Source organism: Rhinoraja longicauda, chromosome 26, assembly GCF_053455715.1.
Source record: "Rhinoraja longicauda isolate Sanriku21f chromosome 26, sRhiLon1.1, whole genome shotgun sequence".
Lineage (NCBI taxonomy): Eukaryota > Metazoa > Chordata > Chondrichthyes > Rajiformes > Arhynchobatidae > Rhinoraja > Rhinoraja longicauda.
The window spans coordinates 7,098,557-7,122,180 of record NC_135978.1 but is presented as its reverse complement, the minus strand read 5'-3'; the positions used below and the strand labels follow the sequence as shown (position 1 = coordinate 7,122,180).

The following is a 23,624-nucleotide window of genomic DNA, read 5'->3' as shown; positions in this document are numbered from 1 at the left end:
GCTGAAATGTTAACTATGTGCAATTTAGTACCTGAACCTGTAAACATTTATGATGAAAGCATGCTTTGTCTGACAAACTATTTTTCAGTCATTGAAATTTTTATTGGTGGTAAACATTTTTATAAAAACATTGCAAAATGTCTGTCAAACTTTAAATGCATTATTTAAAGATAATGAACTTAATTCTGCCACACATCTTGAAAGAGTAACTGTATTCAATTTCCCATTACTGGTAACTGATCTCTTAATCTTGTTTCAGTTTAAGTGCATTCTAAAAAAAAAAGTAAAGCTATAGGAAACATTTCTTGAATGCTTAAGTCAAACAGCTTTATTAGAAAAAGTTCATTAAAGATGCCCTTGAATATGCTTTTTGAACAAAAGCTAATAACAATCTCATCTACCTAATGTAAATTGTAATCTGAATGTTTATTTAAAGTTGTCCTATTGCTACTTCAGTATCACTTTGAAAAAATCCTACAAAATAGTTTATACAAAATAGACAGTAGAGTTGCTGCCTTACAGCACCAGAGACTCGTATTCAGTCCTGACTATAATCTGTACGATCGCCCACATTCCAAAGACATAGAGGTTTGTAGATTAATTGGCTCCTGTAAATTGCTCCTAGTGTATAGGATCGTTGACTGGCGTGGACTCGGTGGGCCAAAGAGTTTGTATCCACGGTGTATCGCCAAGCCAAACTGTTGAGGTATTCATTCCAATTGACCTGTTAAAATTCCTAGTGTTGTTTTTACAAGGCAGGGAAAATAATTGCAAATGAGCACCAGATAGTCAAGGTTAAGTTGCTTTGGTAAAAATCTGCTTCCAACTAGATTTTCTGTTACCCATTTTACAGGGGATAGGGCCATCATTGGAAATTAAGGCTTGGCTGTACAGGTGTTTTTTTCATCCCTTTGGCAGATGTCCTGGTCTTCATTTTGAAACTGGCAATCGAACCTGCCAAACAATAGGATTGAAATTTGCAAAGTGGGGATTTATATTTGGACACTTTGCAATTCCTGTGCAAGTACTGAACATCTCGTATAAGCTGAGAGTGATAAGGTTGCCTCAGAGTTTTACACTTGGACTTGAAGTATTTTTCAATTCTAGAACACTCAATAGCATTTAAAACAGGTAAGCCCAGGAATGATTGGCTTAACATACGAGCGTTTGACGGCACTCGGTCTGTACTCGCTGGAGTTTAGAAGGAACTTACTGAATAGCGAAAGGCCTGGAGAGAGTGGATGTTTCCACTAGTGGGAGAGTCTAGGACCAGTGGCCAGAGCCTCGGAATGAAAGGACACACCTTTAGAAAGATGGGGAGGATTTTCTTTAGTCGGAGGGTAGTGAATCTGTGTAATTCATTGCCACAAATGGATGTGGAGACCAAGTCAGTGGATATTTTTAAGGCTGAGATTGAGATTAAGTGGGGTTATGGGGAGAAGGCGATTGAGAGGGAAAGATAGATCAGCCATGATTGAATGGCAGAGCAGACTTGATGGGCCAAATGGCCTAATTCTACTCCTATAAGTTAAGCTCGTACTTGTTTGCAAACATTGTCCGTCCCAGCACCATCACCTCAACTTCAAGTACTTCTCTTCAAAGCATGTTGAGGAAAGTGAGACATAATTTCCCGTAGCACTGTGCCTACTTCTGTATTCATTGGTGGTCACTGACATTGTACCTCTGAGAAATGTATCTGGCCTCATTTGCAAGTTTCCAGTAGCGATCCCGAAGAATGAAGGCTGCCATTTTGGGCTGCCGTTGCCGAGTGAAGATCCCTTTCTTGTTTCCATCCACGCGTGTTACGGCTGCAGGCAAATGAAGCAGTTATTCAGCATCTGTCAATGAAATCTCCTCCCACATCCACATTTCAGTGTCAAGAACAGATTTTTTAGAATCACTACCCCTCAAGGCCATCAGCAGGAAGACACTAAGAAAGCACTTACAGCTACTGTAACATTTTCTATTTCAAATTTTACTTTCTCAATGACTTTTCAGTAATGCATTGGTCATAAGTGATAGGGGAATTAGGCCCATCAAGTCTACTCTGCCATTCAATCAAGACTGATCTATCTCTCCCTTCTTACCTAACCCAATTCTCCTGCCTTCTCCCCATCACCCCTGACATCCGTATTAGGACTCAGCCAGCTCAAAGTAGAACATGTACAACCAAGTTAAATTACAGGTGAAAAGTCCCTGTGGGCCATATTGCTAATACAAAAATATTTAGACCAAGGCATTTTAAGAGCATGACCTCCACAAGTAGGTAATTCATAGTGAATGTTCTTATGATGATTGGAAGTTCACTACTACTCAAGATAAGCCATATCATTGCATTACTATGTTTGCACATCTCAACCAGGGACTGTTATGTAAAACTTGTATTTTTCAGCAGCAGTTACAATTTCCAGACTATTTTCGCTTGAAGTCAAACGCAGATTCTTTTGTTTTATTGATTTTAATATCATATAATCCCCTCCTATTCCACAAATTGTTCAGGATTCAACTTCCTCCGATTTATCCATTTAAAAAAAAACGATTCTTCATGGATAACCCTTCAGAGCCTGTGCAGCCATAAATCACAATGCCGCAAAGTCTTTATAATATACTAGACAAAGTGGACCCGTTGGGCCCAAACCTCTCCTGCATTGGTGCAGCACCCTGTCCTCCCCCTTCCCCTCTCTCCCCACTCCCCCCTTTTAAACTTTAAAATGTGAATAACTTTAAAAATAGAACACCGATTTCAATAAAACTACTTGCATTATCACTAAGTAGTATAAGAAAATAACTGCAGATGCTGGTACAAATCGAAGGTATTTATTCACAAAATGCTGGAGTAACTCAGCAGGTCAGGCAGCATCTCAGGAGAGAAGGAATGGGTGACGTTTCGGGTCGAGACCCTTCTTCAGACTGAAGAAGGGTCTCGACCCGAAACGTCACCCATTCCTTCTCTCCTGAGAGGCTCCCTGACCTGCTGAGTTACTCCAGCATTTTGTGAATAAATACCTTGCATTATCACTAAAGTGACAATGGTGGGCCTAAAATTGTCGCGCTATCGTGTACCGTTTTGGCTGAAGTTCAGTCACAAACAAGATAACAAACGAGAGTTTTAGTATATAGATATCAATTTATAAAGCAAAAAATTGCCACAACACATGATCTCTCAAAGGGTCGGAGAAGCAAAGCAACAGCAGATGCTGATTAATACACAAAAAGGACACAAGGTTCTGGAGTAACTCAGCTGGTCCGGCAGCACCTCTGGAGAACAGGGACGGGTCATGTTGCACGTCGAAAAGGGTCTCAACCTGGAAACGTTACTCCAGGTTACTCGAGCACTTTGTGACCTTTTGTGCATCTCCCAACACATACCAAACTGTGCTTCATGAGCAATGCTTTACCACACTGTTATGGCCTGACATTTTAAAGTGTAAAAACCCACGAGCCACTGCCCGACTCAGATACTACAGTATATGCAAAATACAAATACAGCATAAGACTACTGAAACAATAATGCAGTTTGAAGCCAGCCAGAAGTACCAGACTCCATCTAGCCCAGACTGCAGCCCCCTCTGCTGGGTTGGCACAGCTCTTGCAGCTACTGCAGTTGTACAGGGCCCTAGTGAGACCGCACCTGTAGTACTATGTGCCGTTTTGGTCTCCAAATTTGAGGAAGGATATTCTTGCTTTTGAGGGCGTGCAGCGTAGGTTTACTAGGTTAATTCCCGGAACGGCGGGACTGGCGTATGTTGAAAGTCTGGAGCGACTAGGCTTGTATACACTGGAATTTAGAAGGATGAGAGGGGATCTTATCGAAACATAAGATTATTAAGGGGTTGGACACGTTAGAAGCAGGAAACATGTTCCTAATGTTGGGGGAGTCCAGAACCAGGGGCCACAGTTTAAGAATATGGGGTAGGCCATTTAGAACGGAGATGAGGAAAAGCTTTTTCAGTCAGAGAGTTGTAAATTTGTGGAATTCTCTGCCTCAGAAGGCAGTGGAGGCCAATTCTCTGAATGCATTCAAGAGAGAGCTAGATAGAGCTCTTAAGGATAGCGGAGTCAGGGGGTATGGGGAGAAGGCAGGAACGGGGTACAGATTGAGAATGATCAGCCATGATCACATTGAATGGTGGTGCTGGCTCGAAGGGCCGAATGGCCTACTCCTGCACCTATTGTCTACTGCTGTGCAGCAGCATCCCCAGTTCAATCCTGACCTCCGCTGCTGTCTGTGTGTGAAGGTTGCACATTCTCCCTGTGACCACGTGGTTTTCCTCCCACATCACATGGGTGCCATCTTAAATTGCCCATTGCATTTGTCAGCAGCAAAATTTGAAAAAGGGGGAAGGGGGGGTTGATGGGCATATAGGAGAAAAGATTAGAGTAAATTAATGGGGAACGATATTGCCTTAAGGACTGGCATAGACATGGTGGGCCAAATTATTTATTTATAGCTTCGATCATCAGAGTTCTTTAAGCAACAATTCAGAGGATACAGTTCAAAATCTAAAGCATGTTGGGTGTATATAATCTGGGAGATTTATTAGTATTAGATAATAACAAAATATTACTTACATTGGGCAGTCATGAAGTCTGCAAAATTCCAAATTAGTTCACCGATTAAGTAGTCTTTCCTTTTTTCATCAAACATTTTAAAATATTCTTGCATTACAGCTCGCTGATATTCTTCTGTGAACATCACTGGTGGATCCTATAGAGAGATGTACATAATCCAATAAAATCAACTTCAAATCTCATTATGACAATTAAGTCATTACTAGCGATTGATGCAAGTTAACTATGGGTGGGGATGTCACGTTTCCTGGTTTCTCCCAGTCCTTAATCCAAATAGTTTTCAACATGGAAAATTACTGATTCCTTGCCTGCAAGGTTATAATGAGGAGTAAGGCTCTCAACCCCAATGTCTTGATGCTATAGGTCTATCTTGAGAACAGCAAATTTCACTTGCTTGTACACCTTTGTGTAAAAAGGAACTGCAGATGCTGGTTTAAACTGAAGATAGACACAAAAAGCTGGAGTAATCTAGCAGGACAAGCAGCATCTCTGGAGTAAAGGAATGGGTGACGTTTCCGGTCGAGACCCTTCTTCAGACCCGAAAGGTCACCTATTCCTTCTCTCCAGAGATGTTGCCTGTCCCGCTGAGTTACTCCAGCTTTTTGTGTCTATCTTCAGTGCTGACACCCTCGGTGTGTTTGTCCTGGATCCTGACATGCCCAATAATGGGAGAAGTTGCAGATATTGGCTGAAAGGTACTATTTTATGAGCATGAGCACACAAGGCCATTATTTGACCAGGCCATAATAACTTTCACAGGTTTGACACATGTCCTCACATTTTGAGTAAGAAAGATTTTACAATAGGTGCAGGAGGAGGCCATTCGGCCTTTCGAGCCAGCACCGCCATTCAATGTGATCATGGTTGATCATTCTCAATCAGTATCCTGTTCCTGCCTTCTCCCCATACCCCCTGACTCCGCTATCCTTAAGAGCTCTCTCTTGAATGCATTCAGAGAATTGGCCTCCACTGCCTTCTGAGGCAGAGAATTCCACAGATTCACAACTCTCTGATTGAAAAAGTTTTTCCTCATCTCAGTTCTAAATGGCCTATCCCTTATTCTTAAACGGTGGCCCCTTGTTCTGGACTCCCCCAACATTGGGAACATGTTTCCTGCCTCTAACATGTCCAACCCCTTAATAATCTTACACGTTTCGATAAGATCCCCTCTCATCCTTCTAAATTCCAGAGCCAAATATGTAGTGCAGATGCCCTTGTTGAATCTTTGTGCTGAGGTCGACACCTTGTGGTCATATACATTTGTCTGACATCTCTTGTAAAGAACCATTGAGTGTCTGGTAAGGCCATTTCAAAGGACAGCTCAGTTTGGAGATAAATACTGGGCAGACTAAGTAAATACAGCAAACTACCTTTGCCAAAAGAAAGACACCCCAATCAGACAGGCTTCTTCTCTCAACACTATTTATTCTAGATAGTTTTATTTATTCACTTTTAGAGTGGGTATTGATGACAAGGCCAGAACATTGCCGATCCCCACTTGCCCTTGATCCGAATGGCTTGCTAGGTATGGGGCCACAAGTGGGCCATACTTCATCAGGATGGTACATTTTCTTACCCTGAAGAACATTACTAGCAGTTCAGCAGTTATTTTGGCCTTCATTACCGATGGCTAGTTTCACTTTCTACCCAAACCCCAGCTAATTAACAATTTAAATTTCACAGTTGCCATGAAGGATTTATATCTCTGGATTGTTAGTCCAGATTTCTGGATTATTGCTCCAGTATTTTAACCACTGCTATTCAATCAAGAGCTGCCATGATATAAAATTATGTGAAGGCCTTAGTTTTTCATTCCAAACTTTTAAATGCAGAACGTGTCATGCCAAACTCATGTTTTCTTTACTCACACTATGCAATCCTGCGATCGTATCCGCTCCATATTCACTCTGAATAATTGGCTTTTGGTATTTTTTATACCAATTCTCAAACTGATTGGCAAGTTGCAATTGAATGACCTCCAAATGGCCCGAATCATGGTACCAGGAAAAATAGCTGTTCACACAAATAACATCTGTGTACTGCACCTGTGAAACATAACCAAACTTTCATTTATCCAAAGAGTTATTTTCCAATAAGCAGCTTCAAACTCACTTCGGACAGGTTTCAAAGAACAAGCATTAAAAAAGGTTCTCTTATCATACAACTCAAACAGCCCACCCTTTAAGAACATTTTCTATATTGTGGATGATCAGCCATGATCACAATGAATGGCGGTGCTGGCTCAAAGGGCCAAATGGCCTTCTCCTGCACCTATTTTGTTCTGTTTCTATTTTGCAGTGACAGATCCATTCAAGTCACAATGTGTAGGAAGGAACTGCAGATGCTGCTTTAAATCAAGATAGACACAAAATGCTGGAGTAACTCAGTGGGAGAAAGGTCTCGATCCGAAACGTCACCCATTCCTTCTCTCCAGACATGCTGCCTGTCCGGCTGAGTTACTCCAGCATTTTGTGTCTATCATCTAAGTCACAATGGAAATATTCTCTCAATAGAAATCAAATGTTATAGATTTAAACAAAACAGGAGTGGAAGTCGTTTCTCGCAAACTCTCTGTCAGAGAACATTATTAGCCCTTCAAATCAGCGTTAAACCTTTCCATAGTAATTTTCTATTGATTAGGCCTTGTACATAAACTTCCTCTTGAATGCTTAATTGGCAAACAAAATGCAAGTCATCTATTTCTTTGTCTAATTTATACATTCTTTCATACTCATCTATCATGTCGACCCTCTAGAGCGACCATCCCCTAGTGTTCTTGGATTAAATTAATGAATTCTCTATTCATTTATCCACTTATCCTGAACATTGGACGCAACAATTTTGTAAGAGCTGAAAACTTAACCATTTGAGCATCTCTTGTTAACTTTTAAGGATTACACAGTAATCAAGTCTGCTGCTCACTCAGTTCCAGGCATGGCTTTTAGCACAAATTATGAAAAAATGTGGCTAGATACAAAATGCTGGAGTAACTCAGCAGGACAGGCATCATCTCTGGAGAGAAGGAATGGGTGACGTTTCGGGTCGAGACCCTTCTTCAGACTGATGTCAGGGGAGTGGGCGGTACAGAGATAAAATGTAGTCGGAGAACTGGGAAGGGAGAGGGGATGGGGAGAGAGGGAAAGCAAGAGCTACTTAAAATTAGAGAAGTCAATGTTCATACTGCTGGGCTGTAATTTGCACTGGGCCTCACTCTGACAATGGAGGAGGATTTATAAAAATGCGGTCTGGTCACAGGGTCCATCCGACCAATTTTACTCTCGTGCTTTGGACTTTTACAAATGTAGAACGTTGAAACTATTCATTGAATGGACTTCATTTTCTACTCACACCTTTGTCAGTCTCGTAGTCAGTGTCTGTTACAAAGGTAACAGGTCTGGTTGGATCCATAGCTTTTGTCGATGCAATTAGAGTTCTGTTTTTAAAGAACAATATAAAGATCATTTAAACATACAGCTAGATTTCACAACAAAAAAAAAAAGATTTAGTAATTAAGAGCACACGAACACCTCAGCACTCAGTTCTTACTTGAAGTAGTGGTCTGCTTGTGGTAACTCAGATGCTGGTTCATTAGCTACAGACCACATTACTACTGAGGGCCTGTTTTTATCTCTGTGCACCAGCTCTTTCATGACAGCTAAATGATGAGCGAGGGATTTATTTCCAAAGCTCAAGCTAAACGAAAGCAAATAAGAGGTTAGCATTAAGATTTGGACGTATGAAATATTGATTATGAGAAAAGCTAGGTTTTATATTGCATGACATTGTGGCACAGGAACTGCAGACGCTGCCTTAAACTAAAGATAACATCATGTTTGTGTCTTCACATCATTTCGTGTGACTTGCCAACTTCAATCTAATCTAAAGGATTAGATTCATTATAGATTCATTATTTTCATTGAGAATGCAACATATTTTAACCGCCATCCCATGTTTTCGCTCAGAGAGATGGGAAAAATAAAGCTTTCAAAATTAATTAATTAAATCAAATTTGGTTTTAACAACTGATATAGTTACTTTGATGGGGAAAGAATAAAATGATCAGGTTTGGCCCTTAAGACGAAATGTGATTATTGACTTTGCAGTTACCAATGTGCCAAACTACCCATCCTCTCTCTCGCTGCTCCCCCTCTGTGATTCCTCCCGCTCCATTATCACCGTTGCTTTCATTCATTTGTTCAATATCTCGCTACATCACCATCCTTATCTCTCGTTTCCCTGTCTGACTCTCAGTCTGAAGAAGGGTCTCGACCCCGAAACGTCACCTATTCCTTTTCTCCAGAGATGCTATCTGGCACGCCGAGTTACTCCAGCGTTTTTGTGTCTCTCTTCCATTTAAAGCAAATGTGGATTCTTTTCAACTTAAATGCAACAGGATCACAAACATAACATAATTAACTACGGCTCCCCCATTGCATGCAATCAATTCATTGTACAAATTTTACAACACAAATGTTTACAACAGTTATCAAAGTTCCTTTTCAGGTGATATGAAATTAACAGCAAACAGAATATAGAATATTCTTCCCGCAGTGGAGAGTCTCATGAGAATTTTACCAGACTGTTTTGCAAAGTTTAAGAAGTGTTCTTACGGATTTTTGATGCCCACGCCTGGACACTCATCAATGACCACAATCCCATATTTGTCACACAGATCCATAATTTCCTCTGCATATGGATAATGGCTCGTACGAAATGAATTTGCTCCCAGCCATCGAAGAAGGTTAAAGTCCTTGATAATCACTGACCAGTCAAGGCCTTTCCCTCGCATCTAGTGGTGGTGGTGATTAATGAAGGTTTCGTACAAGTCAAGCTCGCAAAACATTATTCTATGTTACTCCCCAAACCCGACGATTGACGTACACAATTAGAGAAACTTCCCTTTCATGGCAATTGTGTTTCTGGCAACTTCGCGTATTAGGATTTACACCTCCTATTTATAAGAGAGTCTCGGGCAACTAAATAAATTATTTAGGAACCAAAATACCCAAGGTCACATAAACAATCAATCACTCATCAGAGAGGCCACAGCCTGAGAATAAAAGGACGTATCTTTAGAAAGGAGATGAGAAAGAATTTCTTTAGTCAGGGGGTGGTGAATCTGTGGAATTCATTGCCACAGACAGCTGTGGAGGCCAATTCATTGGGCATTTTTAAGGCGGAGATTGACAGATTCTTGATTAGTAAGGGTATCAAGGATTATGGGGAGAAGGCAGGAGAATAGGGTTGAGAGGGAAAGGTAGATGAGCCAGGATTGAACGGCGGAGTAGACTCGATGGGCTGAATGGCCTCATTCTGCTCATGTGACTAATGAACTTATTTAGCTGTAATGCAGAAATAGGATCGAAATAATGTTTAACTGCAAAAGGAAGTTGGACATCAACAGAAACAAATAATTATCCAATCGCAAATCTAAAGTGCAGATAAAGACTAGCTCCATACGAGTTAGTAGCTAGTTACAATTATGTGAGAGTTTTTATCATAATGTTAAATGTTAACTTGGGTATATTTACTAAATGGGTGAATTTTACATTGGCATGATTTTTAAAACATTTCCGCTGTCAGCAATGTTTGTTGAAATAGAAATAAAACAGTTTATGACCAAACTGAAAATGTAAAATCGCATGTGATGCCACAAGATGGCAAAGCCAAAACAGAAGAGATACAAACAACATGAATAGGCAGATGCTCATACTCACATCTGAGTCTTCATGTTTATTTACTCCATGGAAATAGAATGGCTTTCCATTGATAAGGAACTGAGTCTTGGTGACTTGGACTGTGCGAATTCCAACGGGTAATGTATAAAAATCTTCATACAAAGTGTTGTCATTTTTGCTCTTCATGTGCACCTAGGTAAAAAAATGTTTAGCATTTGTTAAATATTAGGTCGATAGATCCAAAATTTAAGTTATACTACAATCGGTAGTTTCCAGATTACAACCAAATAAAATTCAGAATTTTTATTGTTGACAGGATCTGGTGCTGCTTCAGTAATGATCACTCATCCGTATGAAAAGATGTGGGAGAAAAATTGTCTCAATAAATGTGGAAACTAATGCTACGTTAACCAATTTTGCTGTCAGCACAAAACCTGAGCTGCAAGCTACATTCAGAAGTAAGCAAACAATGAACTATTTCTCTATAAAATTAAGATAGGATATGAATGATAACATCCAAATGCTGTTAAACTGCATTAAAACGGTCCAAATTACTCTACAAAAAAAAAAAAAAAAAAGTATGATTGTATAAGCCCCAATTGCTAGTTCAAGAGTTAAGGGTGCATGTTTGTAATGTGCACCGGATATGAATTGGAAAACTAGAACAACGAGGTTAAGTCAAGTGGAGTACGGTGGGGTACAGGTGCTCCTCAGCTTACGATGGGGTTCCGTTCCGAGAAACCCATCGGAAACCGAAAATATTGTGAGTCGAAATGCATTCAATACACGCGATCACGTGGCCGGAAGCGAGCGGCGGCTCGCCACGGGTCGCTGACGTTTGCACTGTCGCAAAGTCGAACTGTCGCAACTGGAAGCATCGTAAGCCGGAGAGCACCTGTACAGGTACAATGTGTTTATTGGCATGTGCACAGGTCTTGTGAGGTACAGGACAACGAGAATTCTTGCTTGCTGTAGGGGGGAATTCTGTCACCAACATTATACGTAGATATAAGAAAATAACTGCAGATGCTGGTACAAATCGAAGGTGTTTAATAGACAATAGGTGCAGGAGGAGGCCATTCGGCCTTTCGAGCCAGCACCGCCATTCAATGTGATCATGGCTGATCATTCTCAATCAGTACCCCATTCCTGCCTTCTCCCCATACCCCCTGACTCCGCTATCCTTAAGAGCTCTATCTAGCTCTCTCTTGAATGCATTCAGAGAATTGGCCTCCACTGCCTTCTGAGGCAGAGAATTCCACAGATTCACAACTCTCTGACTGAAAAAGTTTTCCCTCATCTCAGTTCTAAATGGCCTACCCCTTATTCTTAAACTGAAGAAGGGTCTCGACCCGAAACGTCACCCATTCCTTCTCTCCTGAGATGCTGCCTGACCTGCTGAGTTACTCCAGCATTTTGTGAATGATTATATGTAGATATTGTTAGACCAATATTATTTTTACACTGAGTCAGGAAATACTGCAAACCTTACCTCGAGGTTGTAAAGGTACGCAGGATTCTCGTGCATCAGGTACGGCCACCACAGGTTAGGATCAAGTAGTTTAAGTTCTCCAAATGGAGGTCCATCGATGACAGAAGCAACAACCTGCCCTCTGTGATCACGCAGCGTTAGTGACAATGAAAAATGTGTGCTTCCACTTATGGACACTTGGTAATTTATAAGTCCTAGAGGAAAAGCAGGATCAGTTACTGAAAGTCTGAGTGAAAGCTATTTCTTTGGAGTCTTAAACTGGGACAAATGTCAAGGAAAAGTCACACCACAACATGCTCCTGTGAAAGGTGGACACAAAATGCTGGAGTAACTCAGCGGGACAGGCAGCATCTCTGGAGAGAAGGAATGGGTGACGTTTCGGGGCGAGTCCCTTCTTCAGACTGATGTCAGGGGAGTGGGCGGGACAGAGATAGAATGTAGTCGGAGACAGTAAGACTGATGGGAGAACTGGGAAGGGGGAGGGAATGGAGAGAGAGGGAAAGCAAGAGCTATTTGAAGTTAGAGAAGTCAATGTTCATAGCACTGGGGTGTAAGCTACCCAAGCTAAATATGAGGTGCTATTTCTCCGATTTGCACTGGGCCTCACATGTTCTTGTCAAGTATGTGGCAACAATGTTGGTAGGTAATTTTCTTTATGGTAGCCTTTCACTTTTCAATATCAGATATTTGAAGCTAATAAGAGCATGTAGAAAATTTACACGATAGGTTTGCAGCTTCTAGTTAATGCCAGATAAAGTCAAATCATGGCCAGTATGCTCTATTCACAGAAAGCAGGCAAATCCAATCCAGTTCATTCAATTGGCGCAGCTGTTAGAGCTGCTGCCTCATCGCGCCCGAGACCCAGGTTCAATCGTACCCTCGAGTGCTGTCTGTGTGGAGTTTGCACATTCTCCCCTGTGACCACGCGGGTTTCCTCAAGAGTGCTCTGGTTTCCTCCCACATCCCAAAGGCGTGCGGGCTTGTAGAACAATTGGTCCACCTGTGTAGGCAGTGGATGAGAATGTGGGGTAACATAGAACTAATGGGAGCGAGTGCGGTCAATGGTCAGTGTGGACCCAGTGGGCCCGCTTCAATGCTGTATCTCTGAACTCTAACACCCATCCAATCTGCATCGTTTCTATCAAAAGAGGGTCATATGCAGGTTCTCGCCATCTGAAGCGCTGTCCATTCATACGGATGAGCATTTGGGAGATTGGAGCGATGCATTAGTGGCTGCTGCAGGCATCTTCTGTCGTGTGGGAAGTCAGTCCATGGTCACATTTGCTACTTGTGAACTGTTCTGGTTGCATGTAGTTCTTACCTTACTGTGACCCGAGGAGAACATGTACCAATTTCACTATCTATAACTCAAGGTCAATCATCCCAGCACCAGATTATGACTGTAGAACTATCTCACACCATCTCTAGTTGCTTCATTCTTTCCCTTCTTTGATACAGTGAGGAGCCAATTGGCCAAAGGAATCTATATTGATCCTCAGAGCATCAGTGCTTTCCCACCCCCCCCATTACCTGTAAACTAAACACTATCACGTGCCCATCAGCTTCCACTCTGTCCCATCCTAACCTACTGACAGGATGGTGGTAATGTACAGTAGCCAATTAACTTATTGTAGTATCTTTGGGATGTGGGAGGAAATCAAGAGAATTTGGAGGAAACCCATGCAGACACAGAGAGAACATTCAAAGGTAGACAAAGATTGCTGGAGCAACTCAGCAGGCCAGGCGGCATCTCTGGAGAGAAGGAATGGGGGATGTTTCGGGTCAAGACCATTCTTCAGCCTTCAGTCTGAAGAAGGGTCTCGACCCAAAACGTCACCCATTACTTCTCTCCAGAGATGCTGTCTGGCCCGCTGAGTTACTCCAGCATTTTTTGTCTACCTTCAATTTATACTAGCATCTGCAGTTTTTTTTCCTGGAGAACTTTCAAACTCCATGTTGACAGCTAACCGAGGCAAGGATCAAACTCACTGTAGAAGTTCACGATGGTAGTTTTTTGTGTGCAATTATGCGTGACAATGAATGGCAACCTTACCAGTGATGCCCAAAACCCACAAAATATATATATTTTTAAGTTTAATCATCTACCTGTATCACCCACGATGTCTGTTACAACCGTTACATCTTCTATGTAGACATTAGGTGTGGTATATAGTAGAACTGGCCTGTGAATCCCAGCATAATTGAAGAAATCAAATTGGATGATCTGCACAAAATAACCACGAGGATACCTAGAGAAAGGTAAATTAGTGCAGATGGTAAATGAAGGGCACAAGACTGTGTTTTTGTATCTTCTGGCTCACGGTACCAAAATAAACACAAAGCACCATAAAAATATTAAATGCAAGAAATACTGAGCAGGTCAGGCAGTATCTGTGGAAAGAGAAATAGTTAACGATTCAGATCTTGGGAAAGAGTTCTGATGAAGGACCTTGGACCAAACTTATTAACCATTTTTCTTTCCAGAGATGCTCCCTGACACGGTTAGCATTTACAGCCTGTTCTGTTTTTCTTCTTTATTTCCAGCATCTGCCCTTTCCACAAAATGCTGGAGTGACAGGCAGTATCGCTGGAGAGAAGGAATGGGTGACGTTTCCGGTCTGGACCCTTCTTCAGACTCGACCCGAAACGTCACCCATTCCTTCTCTCCAGAGATGCTGCCTGTCCCGCTGAGTTACTCCAGCATTTTGTGTCCATCTTCGTTTTAAACCGGCATCTGCAGTTCCTTCCTACACATCTGCCTTTTTTATCTGCATTCTTTCATTAGTGTTACTTAATTGTGGAACGCGATTTTATTTAACAATCCCAATTAATTAAGGCAGCTTTACAGTTCTTGAATACAACAGGAAGGCAAGAGGCTGCAGAGAGCAGTGGACTCGACCTGGTCTATCATGGGTGCAGCCCACCCCTGCAGCAAAAGCATCCACATGAGGCGCTGCCTGTAATAGGTAGCATCTCTCATCAAGAATCCCCCACCATACAGGCCTTCCCCCCTCCTCACTGTTTATTATAGTTCCATTTGTTTTCATCTAAATTGGGGTGGCACAGTGGTACAGCAGTAGAGTCGCTGCCTTCAAGTGCCAGAGATCCTGGTTCAATCCTAACTACGGTCTGTACGGAGTTTGTACGTTCCCCCTGTGACTGTGTGGGTTTCCTCCAGGTGCTCCGGTTTCCTCCCAAATTCCAAACACATGCAGGCTTGTAGGTTAATTGCCTTCTGTAAATTGCCACCAGTGTGCAGGATAGAACTAGTGTTCGGGTGATCGCAGGTTGGCGTGGATTCGGTGGGTCGAAGGGCCTGCTTCCATGGGGTATCTCTAAGCTAAACTAAACTATGCTCTCCTACCCTAATGCAGGTCACTAATAAAAAGCAGCAATGTCTAACAGTCTCCATCTACACATGCAGTATAAATCCCTCATATTCTGTTCCACTGTACTGACTTCAAATTTTGAAACAGGTGGCCACTGATACTTTAATCCACGAGCTTCAATTTTGCTTGCAAGTTCATTACTTGGCATTTGTTCATTTTACTTAATTAACTGCATTGTGTATTTTAAAAATCGGCATTTTTAATGTGAACTTTCTTCTACATGCTAATTTTGAAAAGGAATGACTTCTAGTATTAATCATAAACCATGACTGATGTAATGACTTTAACGTCAGTAATTGTTTCGAATATCAAAGATATCCACTACTTATTACAAATGCTATCAAGTAAGCTGATTTATCAAGTAAAGTGATGGCTGGAGCATTGCTGTTGGCACAGGGGTTAAACTTCTTGATTTGCCACTTCCCTGTTGACGCACTAATGGTTAAACATCAGGCACAAATAGAATCAGACTCAATAGGCAGCCTTTGGACAGACTCCCACCAGGAGAGCTGTCACCCATGACACAAATAGTGAAAGGCCTGGATGTGGAGAGGATGTTTCCACTAGTGGGAGAGTCTAGGTCATAGCCTCAGAATTAAAGGACGTTCCTTTAGGACGGAGATGAGGAGGAATTTCTTTAGCCGGAGGGTGGTAAATCTGTGGGATTCATTGCCACATCAATGATGGCCGTCAACGGATATTTTTACAGCAGAGATAGATTCCCGATTAGTGCGGGTGTCAGGGGTCATGGGGAGAAGGCAGGAGAATGGGGTTTAAAAGGGAAAGATAGATCAGCCATGATTGAATGACGAAGTAGACCTGATGGGATGAATGGCCTAATTCTGCTCCTATCACGTATGATCTTATGATGCATTAAAACATCCCATGTCAACTGTTCAGAAGACCAAAATACATTTAGATTAACTGTATCTGTCCCATCTTTGATTTTTAGCAACAGTTCTAGCAACCCAAGTATTCCAGTAACATTAAGTAATGAAAGAATTCAACTAGTTCATCTGTTTAGTGTTTCACTGGAAACATTTCCGTTGTTGGATCCCCCCCACAGTTCCTTGGCTGAATTGGATAAACGCAAGAAAAGTAATTTTAGTCGAAAGCCAGAAATGAATTACTCCCAACATGACCAAAAAGCACATCCAGTTATTACTCCAGAACACAGAGGACAGAAAAATCCTCATTAATATCAATTACTTAATTATGTATTTTAGTTTGTCTCACCTTTTTGTATCTGACATGTACTCAATCTTTCCTGGAGGTAAAGTATAAGGCGTAAGTGTGTTGTTTACTGCTATAGTGATCCTGTGCTGAAGAGATGAACTACTCTGAATAATTTTAGTGATGTCAGCTTCAAAAGGAAGATGGCCCCCTTCGTGGAAGGCAACCTGAATACCATTCACCCACTGCAAAAAGACAAGAGGCTCGTTAATCACATTGCTGTAAAATATTTCATTTTGCAACCACCTAAATGAACTGAACTAACGAATACCCAATACCCTATTGGGCATCAGGGTGGCACAGCCGTAGAGTTGCTGCCTTACAGTGCCAGAGACCATGGTTCGATCCTGCCTTAGGTTGCTTGTTTGTACGGAGTTATGTGGTACGTTCTCCCCATGACCTGCGTGGGTTTTCTCCGAGATCTTCAGTTTTCTCTCACACTCCAAAGCCGTACAGGTTTTTATAGGTTAATTGGCTTGGTATAAATGTAAAATTGTTCTTAGTGTGCATAGAATAGTGTTAATGTGTGGGGATCGCTGGTCGGTGCGGACTTGAAGGGCCTGTTTCCATGGTGTATCTCTAAACCAAACCTGAATATGGAATGAGTGAACAAAATATAAATAATATAAGTATATACATTGTCACCTAGCCTGTCTATAACCCCTGACGCATCTCATGTGTCTCCCCAGTTCATTCAGCCTCAGTTTTGTATTTAAGTAGACGATGGATTTGAATGGCCTAATTCTGCTCCAATAACTTATGATTTTATGTTCCTCTTTTGTCGTATCACAAATGCATTCTATGTCCAAATGCACCATATCAACTGGCTTGGCCTCTTCTGGTTATCACCACCTCAAACAAAAGAACACATTTGACAAAAATTATTTCCTTTTCACAAATCCACGTTGACTTGGCCCAAAACTATTATTTTCTCTAAAATAAACCACTGACATTAGGCTATTTGAGCAATAATTTCCTGTTCTTTATTATGTCAGAAGTGATAGGGAGAAGAATTAGGCCATCGAGTCTACTCCGCCATTCAATCGTGGCTGATCTATCTCTCCCTCCTAACCCCATTCTCCTGCCTTCCCGCCATAACCCCCGACACCCGTACTAATCAAGAATCTATCTATCTCTGCCTTAAATATATTCATTGACTTGGCCTCCACAACCTTCTGTGGCAAAGAATTCTGCAGATTCACCACCCTCTGACTAAATGACTTCTCTTAATTGTGGGGTTATGGTATGCAATACATGTAGTCGTAGAACAAACATTTTTCTTTTCATACTGCAAATAAGAAAAACTACTTAAAAGCTGGGAAAGCTAAAGAAAAAGAAGCTGCATCTCACACAGCCAAGCGACTCGATGGGGCGAGAAAAGATTAATTACAGAAAGTTTCACTTCATTGCTGCACAAGTCTTTTAACTAAAGATTTCACTAAGCCTAGAGGAATAGACAAGTGCATTCAAAAGTATTTAGCAAAACATGTCAGGAGGAGGATTTACTCGATTATTGCTAACCAATGCTGTACAAAACATAGCTATTAATTAAATGTTTTCAGAAATTAGAGAAATGGTGGTGGAGGCTTTAGGGGCTGTGTGCTTCCCAAGTGAATGAGACAATACCCGAGCTTATGGTACGACCTTATGGTTCAGAGGCCTGACAACATTGGGGAAGAAGCTGTTCCTGAGTCCGGTGGCACGCAGTTACAAGCTTCTCTAACTAAAATCCCCAATGTTAATGCTGAAAATGTGACGTGTTACATTTTTTGTATTAATCCAAGAATTGAAATGGGCAATGTAAAGCCCGGAGGGACATTAGATGTGCAGATACACCAGAAAGGCTGAGATTGCTCTCCTGAGAAAAGATATTTGGAGAGATTGAGGCTGGGACCCCTACAATTTCCTCACCAACCACCTTAATTATCCACTTTAAATCATCTCCACCATTTTATGTGGGATTATCTGCAAATCAGTGAATCTACATGTTATAAAACTAATTTTTAAAAAGATACCTGCATTGAAAATTTAACAAATGCTAGAACTGAATTGTTCTGAAAAAGATATTTCAGTAATTCCTTCCAAGAGACCAAGAATGCATATAGTGTGTATATGGTAAATCTGCAAGACTCAAACTTCAAAACACCTGTACTTACACCAATCATTTATCATCACCTCAATGTCCATAATTTCATGGTATTGTATGCTTTATCCATTGATTTTTAGATTTTTTTTTGTAGATTTAGATTTAGAGATACAGCGCAGAAACAGGCCCTTCGGCCCGCCGGCTCTGCGCCGCCCAGCGACCCCCGCACATTAACACTACCCACTACGGACAATTTTTACATTTACCAAGCCAATTAACCTACGTACCTGCACGTCTTTGGAGTGTGGGAGGAAACCGAAGATCTTGGAGAAAACCCACGCAGGTCACGGGGAGAACGTACAAACTCCGTACAGACGGCGCCCGTAGTCAGGATCAAACCTGAGTCTCTGGCGCTGCATTCGTTGTAAGGCAGCAACTCTACCGCTGCGCCACCGTGCTGCCATTGAATCGAGTTTTAATTCTTACTTACGTTAATAATAAATTTCCAAACGTAAGCATTATATAGAATAATTAGGAGTACTTACAACAACTGAGAAATAATGGGCACTTCCAACATAGAGGACCACTCTCTTCCCAGCTTCTGGGGAGATCCAACATCTAGGCACCCACACTTCATTTTCATACCACACCCAGCCGATGAAATTCTTCAGCTTGGGATCTTGTGTGATGTCATTATAGCTGGCTGGAACAGGCATGTCGATCACCGGCCCAGTCTAAGAAAAAGGGTTTAGAGCTACAGGTGTGGAAACATGACCTTTGGCCCACCGAGTTCACCCCGACCATCAGTCACCCACACACCAGTTCTATGCCCTACACACTAGGGGCAATTTGCAGAAGCCAATTAACAATAGACAATAGGGGCAGGAGTAGGCCATTCGGCCCTACGAGCCAGCACCGCCATTCAATGTGATCATGGCTGATCATTCTCAATCAGTACCCCGTTCCTGCCTTCTCCCTATACCCCCTGACTCCGCTATCCTTAAGAGCTCTATCTAGCTCTCTCTTGAATGCATTCAGAGAATTGGCCTCCACTGCCTTCTGAGGCAGAGAATTCCACAAATTAACCTACAAACCTGCACGTCTTTGGACTGCGGGAGGAAACCGGAGCACCCGGAAAAACCCATAGGGATAACATACAAACTCCGCCAAGACAGTGCCCGGGGTCAGGATCGACCCGGGTCCCTGGCACTGCGAGCTAGCAGCTCGACAGGCTGAGCCACTGTGCCACCCCATTTCTTCCTGCATGATTAATATGATCTACCAAAGTACATTTTGCATTGCTCACACCCAGGTTAATCCCTACAGTCAAGGCAGAGGCACAAAGCAAGGTTAGTAAACATGGCTACAATATTTAGCCCGACATTCTACCGAACTGCTAAATGATTGATAAAACATCCAAAAAGCTGCCTTTCAGTTGAAATGTTGAACTGAAATTCTCCCTTTTGCTCAAAGAATATTTACAGATCATCACATGCATTCTCCAAATGTTTTCTCTCAATATTTACCCTCCCAGCCAGTGTCACAACAGAGTATTCAATCATTTATCATATTGGAGGTAGGGTACTGACATGGATAGAAAGTGGGTTGACAGACAGAAAGCAAAGAGTGGGGATAAATGGGTCCCTTTCAGAATGGCAGGCAGTGACTAGTGGGGTACCGCAAGGCTCGGTGCTGGGACCGCAGCTATTTACAATATACATCAATGACTTGGATGAAGGGATTAAAAGTACCATTAGCAAATTTGCCGATGATACAAAGCTAGGTGGCAGTGTGAACTGTGAGGAAGATGCTATGAGGTTGCAAGGTGACTTGGACAGGTTGTGTGAGTGGGCGGATGCATGGCAGATGCAGTTTAACGTGGATAAGTGTGAGGTTATCCACTTTGGTGGTAGGAATAGGAAGGCAGATTATTATTTGAATGGTGTCAAGTTAGGAAAAGGGGACGTACAACGTTATCTGGGTGTCTTAGTGCATTAGTCACTGAAAGGAAGCATGCAGGTACAGCAGGCAGTGAAGAAAGCCAATGGAATGTTGGCATTCATAAAAAGAGGAGTTGAGTATAGGAGCAAAGAGGTCCTTCTGCAGTTGTACAGGGCCCTAGTGAGACCGCACCTGGAGTACTGTGTGCAGTTTTGGTCTCCAAATTTGAGGAAGGATATTCTTGCTATTGAGGGCGTGCAGCGTAGGTTTACTAGGTTAATTCCCGGAATGGTGGGACTGTCATATGTTGAAAGACTGGAGCAACTAGGTTTGTATACACTGGAATTTAGAAGGATGAGAGGGGATCTTATCGAAACGTATAAGATTATTAAGGGGTTGGACATGTTAGAGGCAGGAAACATGTTCCCAATGTTGGGGGAGTCCAGAACCAGGGGCCACAGTTTAAGAATAAGGGGTAGGCCATTTAGAACAGAGATGAGGAAAAACTTTTTTAGTCAGAGAGTTGTGAATCTGTGGAATTCTCTGCCTCAGAGGGCAGTGGAGGCCAATTCTCTGAATACATTCAAGAGAGAGCTAGATAGAGCTCTTAAGGATAGCGGAGTCAGGGGGTATGGGGAGAAAGCAGGAACGGGGTACTGATTGAGAATGATCAGCCATGATCACATTGAATGGCGGTGCTGGCTCGAAGGGCCGAATGGCCTACTCCTGCACCTATTGTCTATTGTCTATATTGCTAATGAAGAAATTAGATAAGTTTGACTACTGTTTCCTCCATTCCAACGGCTTCACTTCAAGGTGTTTTATTGACGACAAAACGTTTTACAATCTCTCAAATAATGGGAGTTGCAACATAAAATTAAAGTGATTGCTTTACTGCATTGCACAATTGCATAGGAGCTGTTGCAGGCAATGTTGACACTAGGCTTTCTTCACTGGGGGTGATTGCAACATTACATTTTCAGGAGAGATAATCGGTCTCAGGGGGATGTTGCAATATTACCCGTCGCAACTAAAATTCTTGTCTTGCCCAAGAGATTTGGGGGGGGGGGGGGGGGGGGGGGGGGAATGCTGGGGTTTCAGGGATGCTATAGAAGAAACTAAGGGCACTAGGGAGAGGTGGGTGTGAGAGCGATGGAACAGGACAACACTGGATTAACTTCCCTCACTCCTTCCACTATCCTACGATACAGCTTTATTTAACCCAGAGGGAAATTGGTCTGCCACCAGTCAAAAGATACAGTAACATGGCATTGAAATTGTTATGTCCAATATAATAATAATAATGAAATTTAAGTGACAGTTATTGCACAGCACATACACCGCTGATGAGCCAAAACATTATGACCACCTGCCTAATATGCTGTTGGTCCTCCGCGTGCAGCCCCATACGCAGCAGGGTGCGATGCACTGTGTATTGTGACGCATTCCTCCCGTGACCACCATTAAATTTTTCTGTGAATTCCCCCCCTGTCAGTTCGGGCCAGACGGGATAGCCTTCGTTGCCCTCGCGCATCGATGAGCCTTGGGCGCCCAACACCCTGTCGCCGGTTTGTGGTTTGTCCCTCCTCGGACCACTGTCGGTAGGTACTCACCACTGCTGACCGGGAGCACCCCACAAGCACTTGCCGTTTCAGAGATGCTCTGACCCAGTCGTCTGGCCATAACAATTTGGCCCTTGTCAAAGTCGCTCAGGTCTTTACTCCTGCCCGTTTCTCCTGCATCCAACACATCAACTCCAAGAACTGACTGTTCACTAACTGCCTAATATATCTCACCCCTTGACAGGTGCCATTGCAACAAGATAATCAATGTTATTCACTTCGCCTGTCAGTGGTCATAATGTTTTGGCTGATTGGAGTATGTAATATTGCACAAACATTAAATTAAATTATCGAATGGAAAAGTCCAGCATGAAGGATGTGCAAAGATGCGGGGGGGGGGGGGGGGGTCAGTCTACCCCATGAGAGAAGGGGAGTTGTGGTCTGATAGCCACAGGGAAACAGGTTCTCCTGTGGCATTCCCTCACTCCTTCTTCCATCCTCCAATCCTTGCTCATTCTTTCCACCCCCCCCCTCCCTACTACGCCCCCTCCTCAGCCCCCACCCCCACACATTAGTCTCACTCCCCACCCGCACCCCCACACTCCCTTCAAACCCCCTCCCCACCCCTTCCCCACATTCCCTCCCTATCCTCTTCCCCACATTCCCTCCCCACTACCTACCCCTGTCCTTCACTCCCTATCCCCACACCCTCCCCCTATTCCCACTCTCTCCCCGTCTCCCCCACCCCTCCCCCCACTCCATCCCCCTCTTCCCCCCACTCCCTTCCCCACAAACCCTCCCTCCCCGCACACCCTCCACCCCTCACTCTCTCCTCATACCCCCACTGGCTCCCCCCCATCCCCCATCTCTCTCCCCCCCCCTCTCCCCCCCTTTTCCCCTCCACCTCCCTCCTCTCCCCTCCCCCTCTCTCCCCCCTCCCCCCTCCCCCTCCCCCTCTCTCCCCCTCCCCCTCTCTCCCCCTCCCCCTCTCTCCCTCTCCCCTCTCCCCCTCCCCCCCCCTCCTCCCCACCTGTGCCAGGGGCCGCTGCCACCATTTCTCCACGAAGCCCCGCTCCCTGCTGGGGGAGCCGTCGGCCCGGAAGCTCCACAGGCCGCCCAGCTGCTTCAGCTCTCGGGACGGGCCGTCCCGGGGACTCAGGGCGGCGGCGGCCGGGGCGACCAGGAGGAGGAGCAGGAGGAGAGGGAGAGGGAGCGGCGACACCGAGCGTCCACCCGCCGGCACCACCGCCGCCATGATGCCGTCACGTGACCCGCACCCACACGTGAGCCCGAGTGTGGGACGTCCCGTCTCAGGATGTCCCGGGTGTGGGGTGTGCCCCGCCTCAGGGTGTCCCATGAGGGGATATGTCCCATGTGGAGATGTCCACTCTAAGGATGTGCCCTGTGAGGTGAAATGTCCCATGTGGAGATGTCCCATGTGGAGATGTCCCATGTGGAGATGTCCCATGTGGAGATGTCCCATGCGGAGATGTCCCATGTGGAGATGTCCCATGCGGAGATGTCCCATGTGGAGATGTCCCGTCTCAGGATGTGTTCCATGAGGGGATATGTCCCGTCTCAGGATGTGTTCCATGAGGGGATATGTCCCATCTCAGGGTGTCCCGTCTCAGGATGTCCCATGTGGAGATGTCCCCTCTCAGGATGTCCCAT

General features: G+C 43.5%; 2 protein-coding genes across 2 annotated transcripts in view; both read right to left on the bottom strand.

Moving 5' to 3' along the window:
* LOC144606219 (argininosuccinate lyase-like) overlaps nucleotides 1–23,624 on the bottom strand; it is a 368,098-nt gene that overhangs the window by 227,283 nt on the left and 117,191 nt on the right. The window lies entirely within an intron of this gene.
* Nucleotides 110–23,224, bottom strand: gusb (glucuronidase, beta). The gene is made up of 13 exons (XM_078422380.1): nucleotides 22,984–23,224; nucleotides 18,996–19,184; nucleotides 16,368–16,549; nucleotides 13,849–13,991; nucleotides 11,743–11,936; nucleotides 10,290–10,442; nucleotides 9,183–9,361; nucleotides 8,119–8,265; nucleotides 7,921–8,005; nucleotides 6,441–6,617; nucleotides 4,573–4,708; nucleotides 1,682–1,808; nucleotides 110–954 (listed from the first exon to the last, which is right to left on the bottom strand). The coding sequence occupies exons 1-13, from the start codon at nucleotides 23,206–23,208 to the stop codon at nucleotides 876–878; spliced, it is 2,016 nt and encodes a 671-aa protein (XP_078278506.1). The 5' UTR covers nucleotides 23,209–23,224; the 3' UTR covers nucleotides 110–875.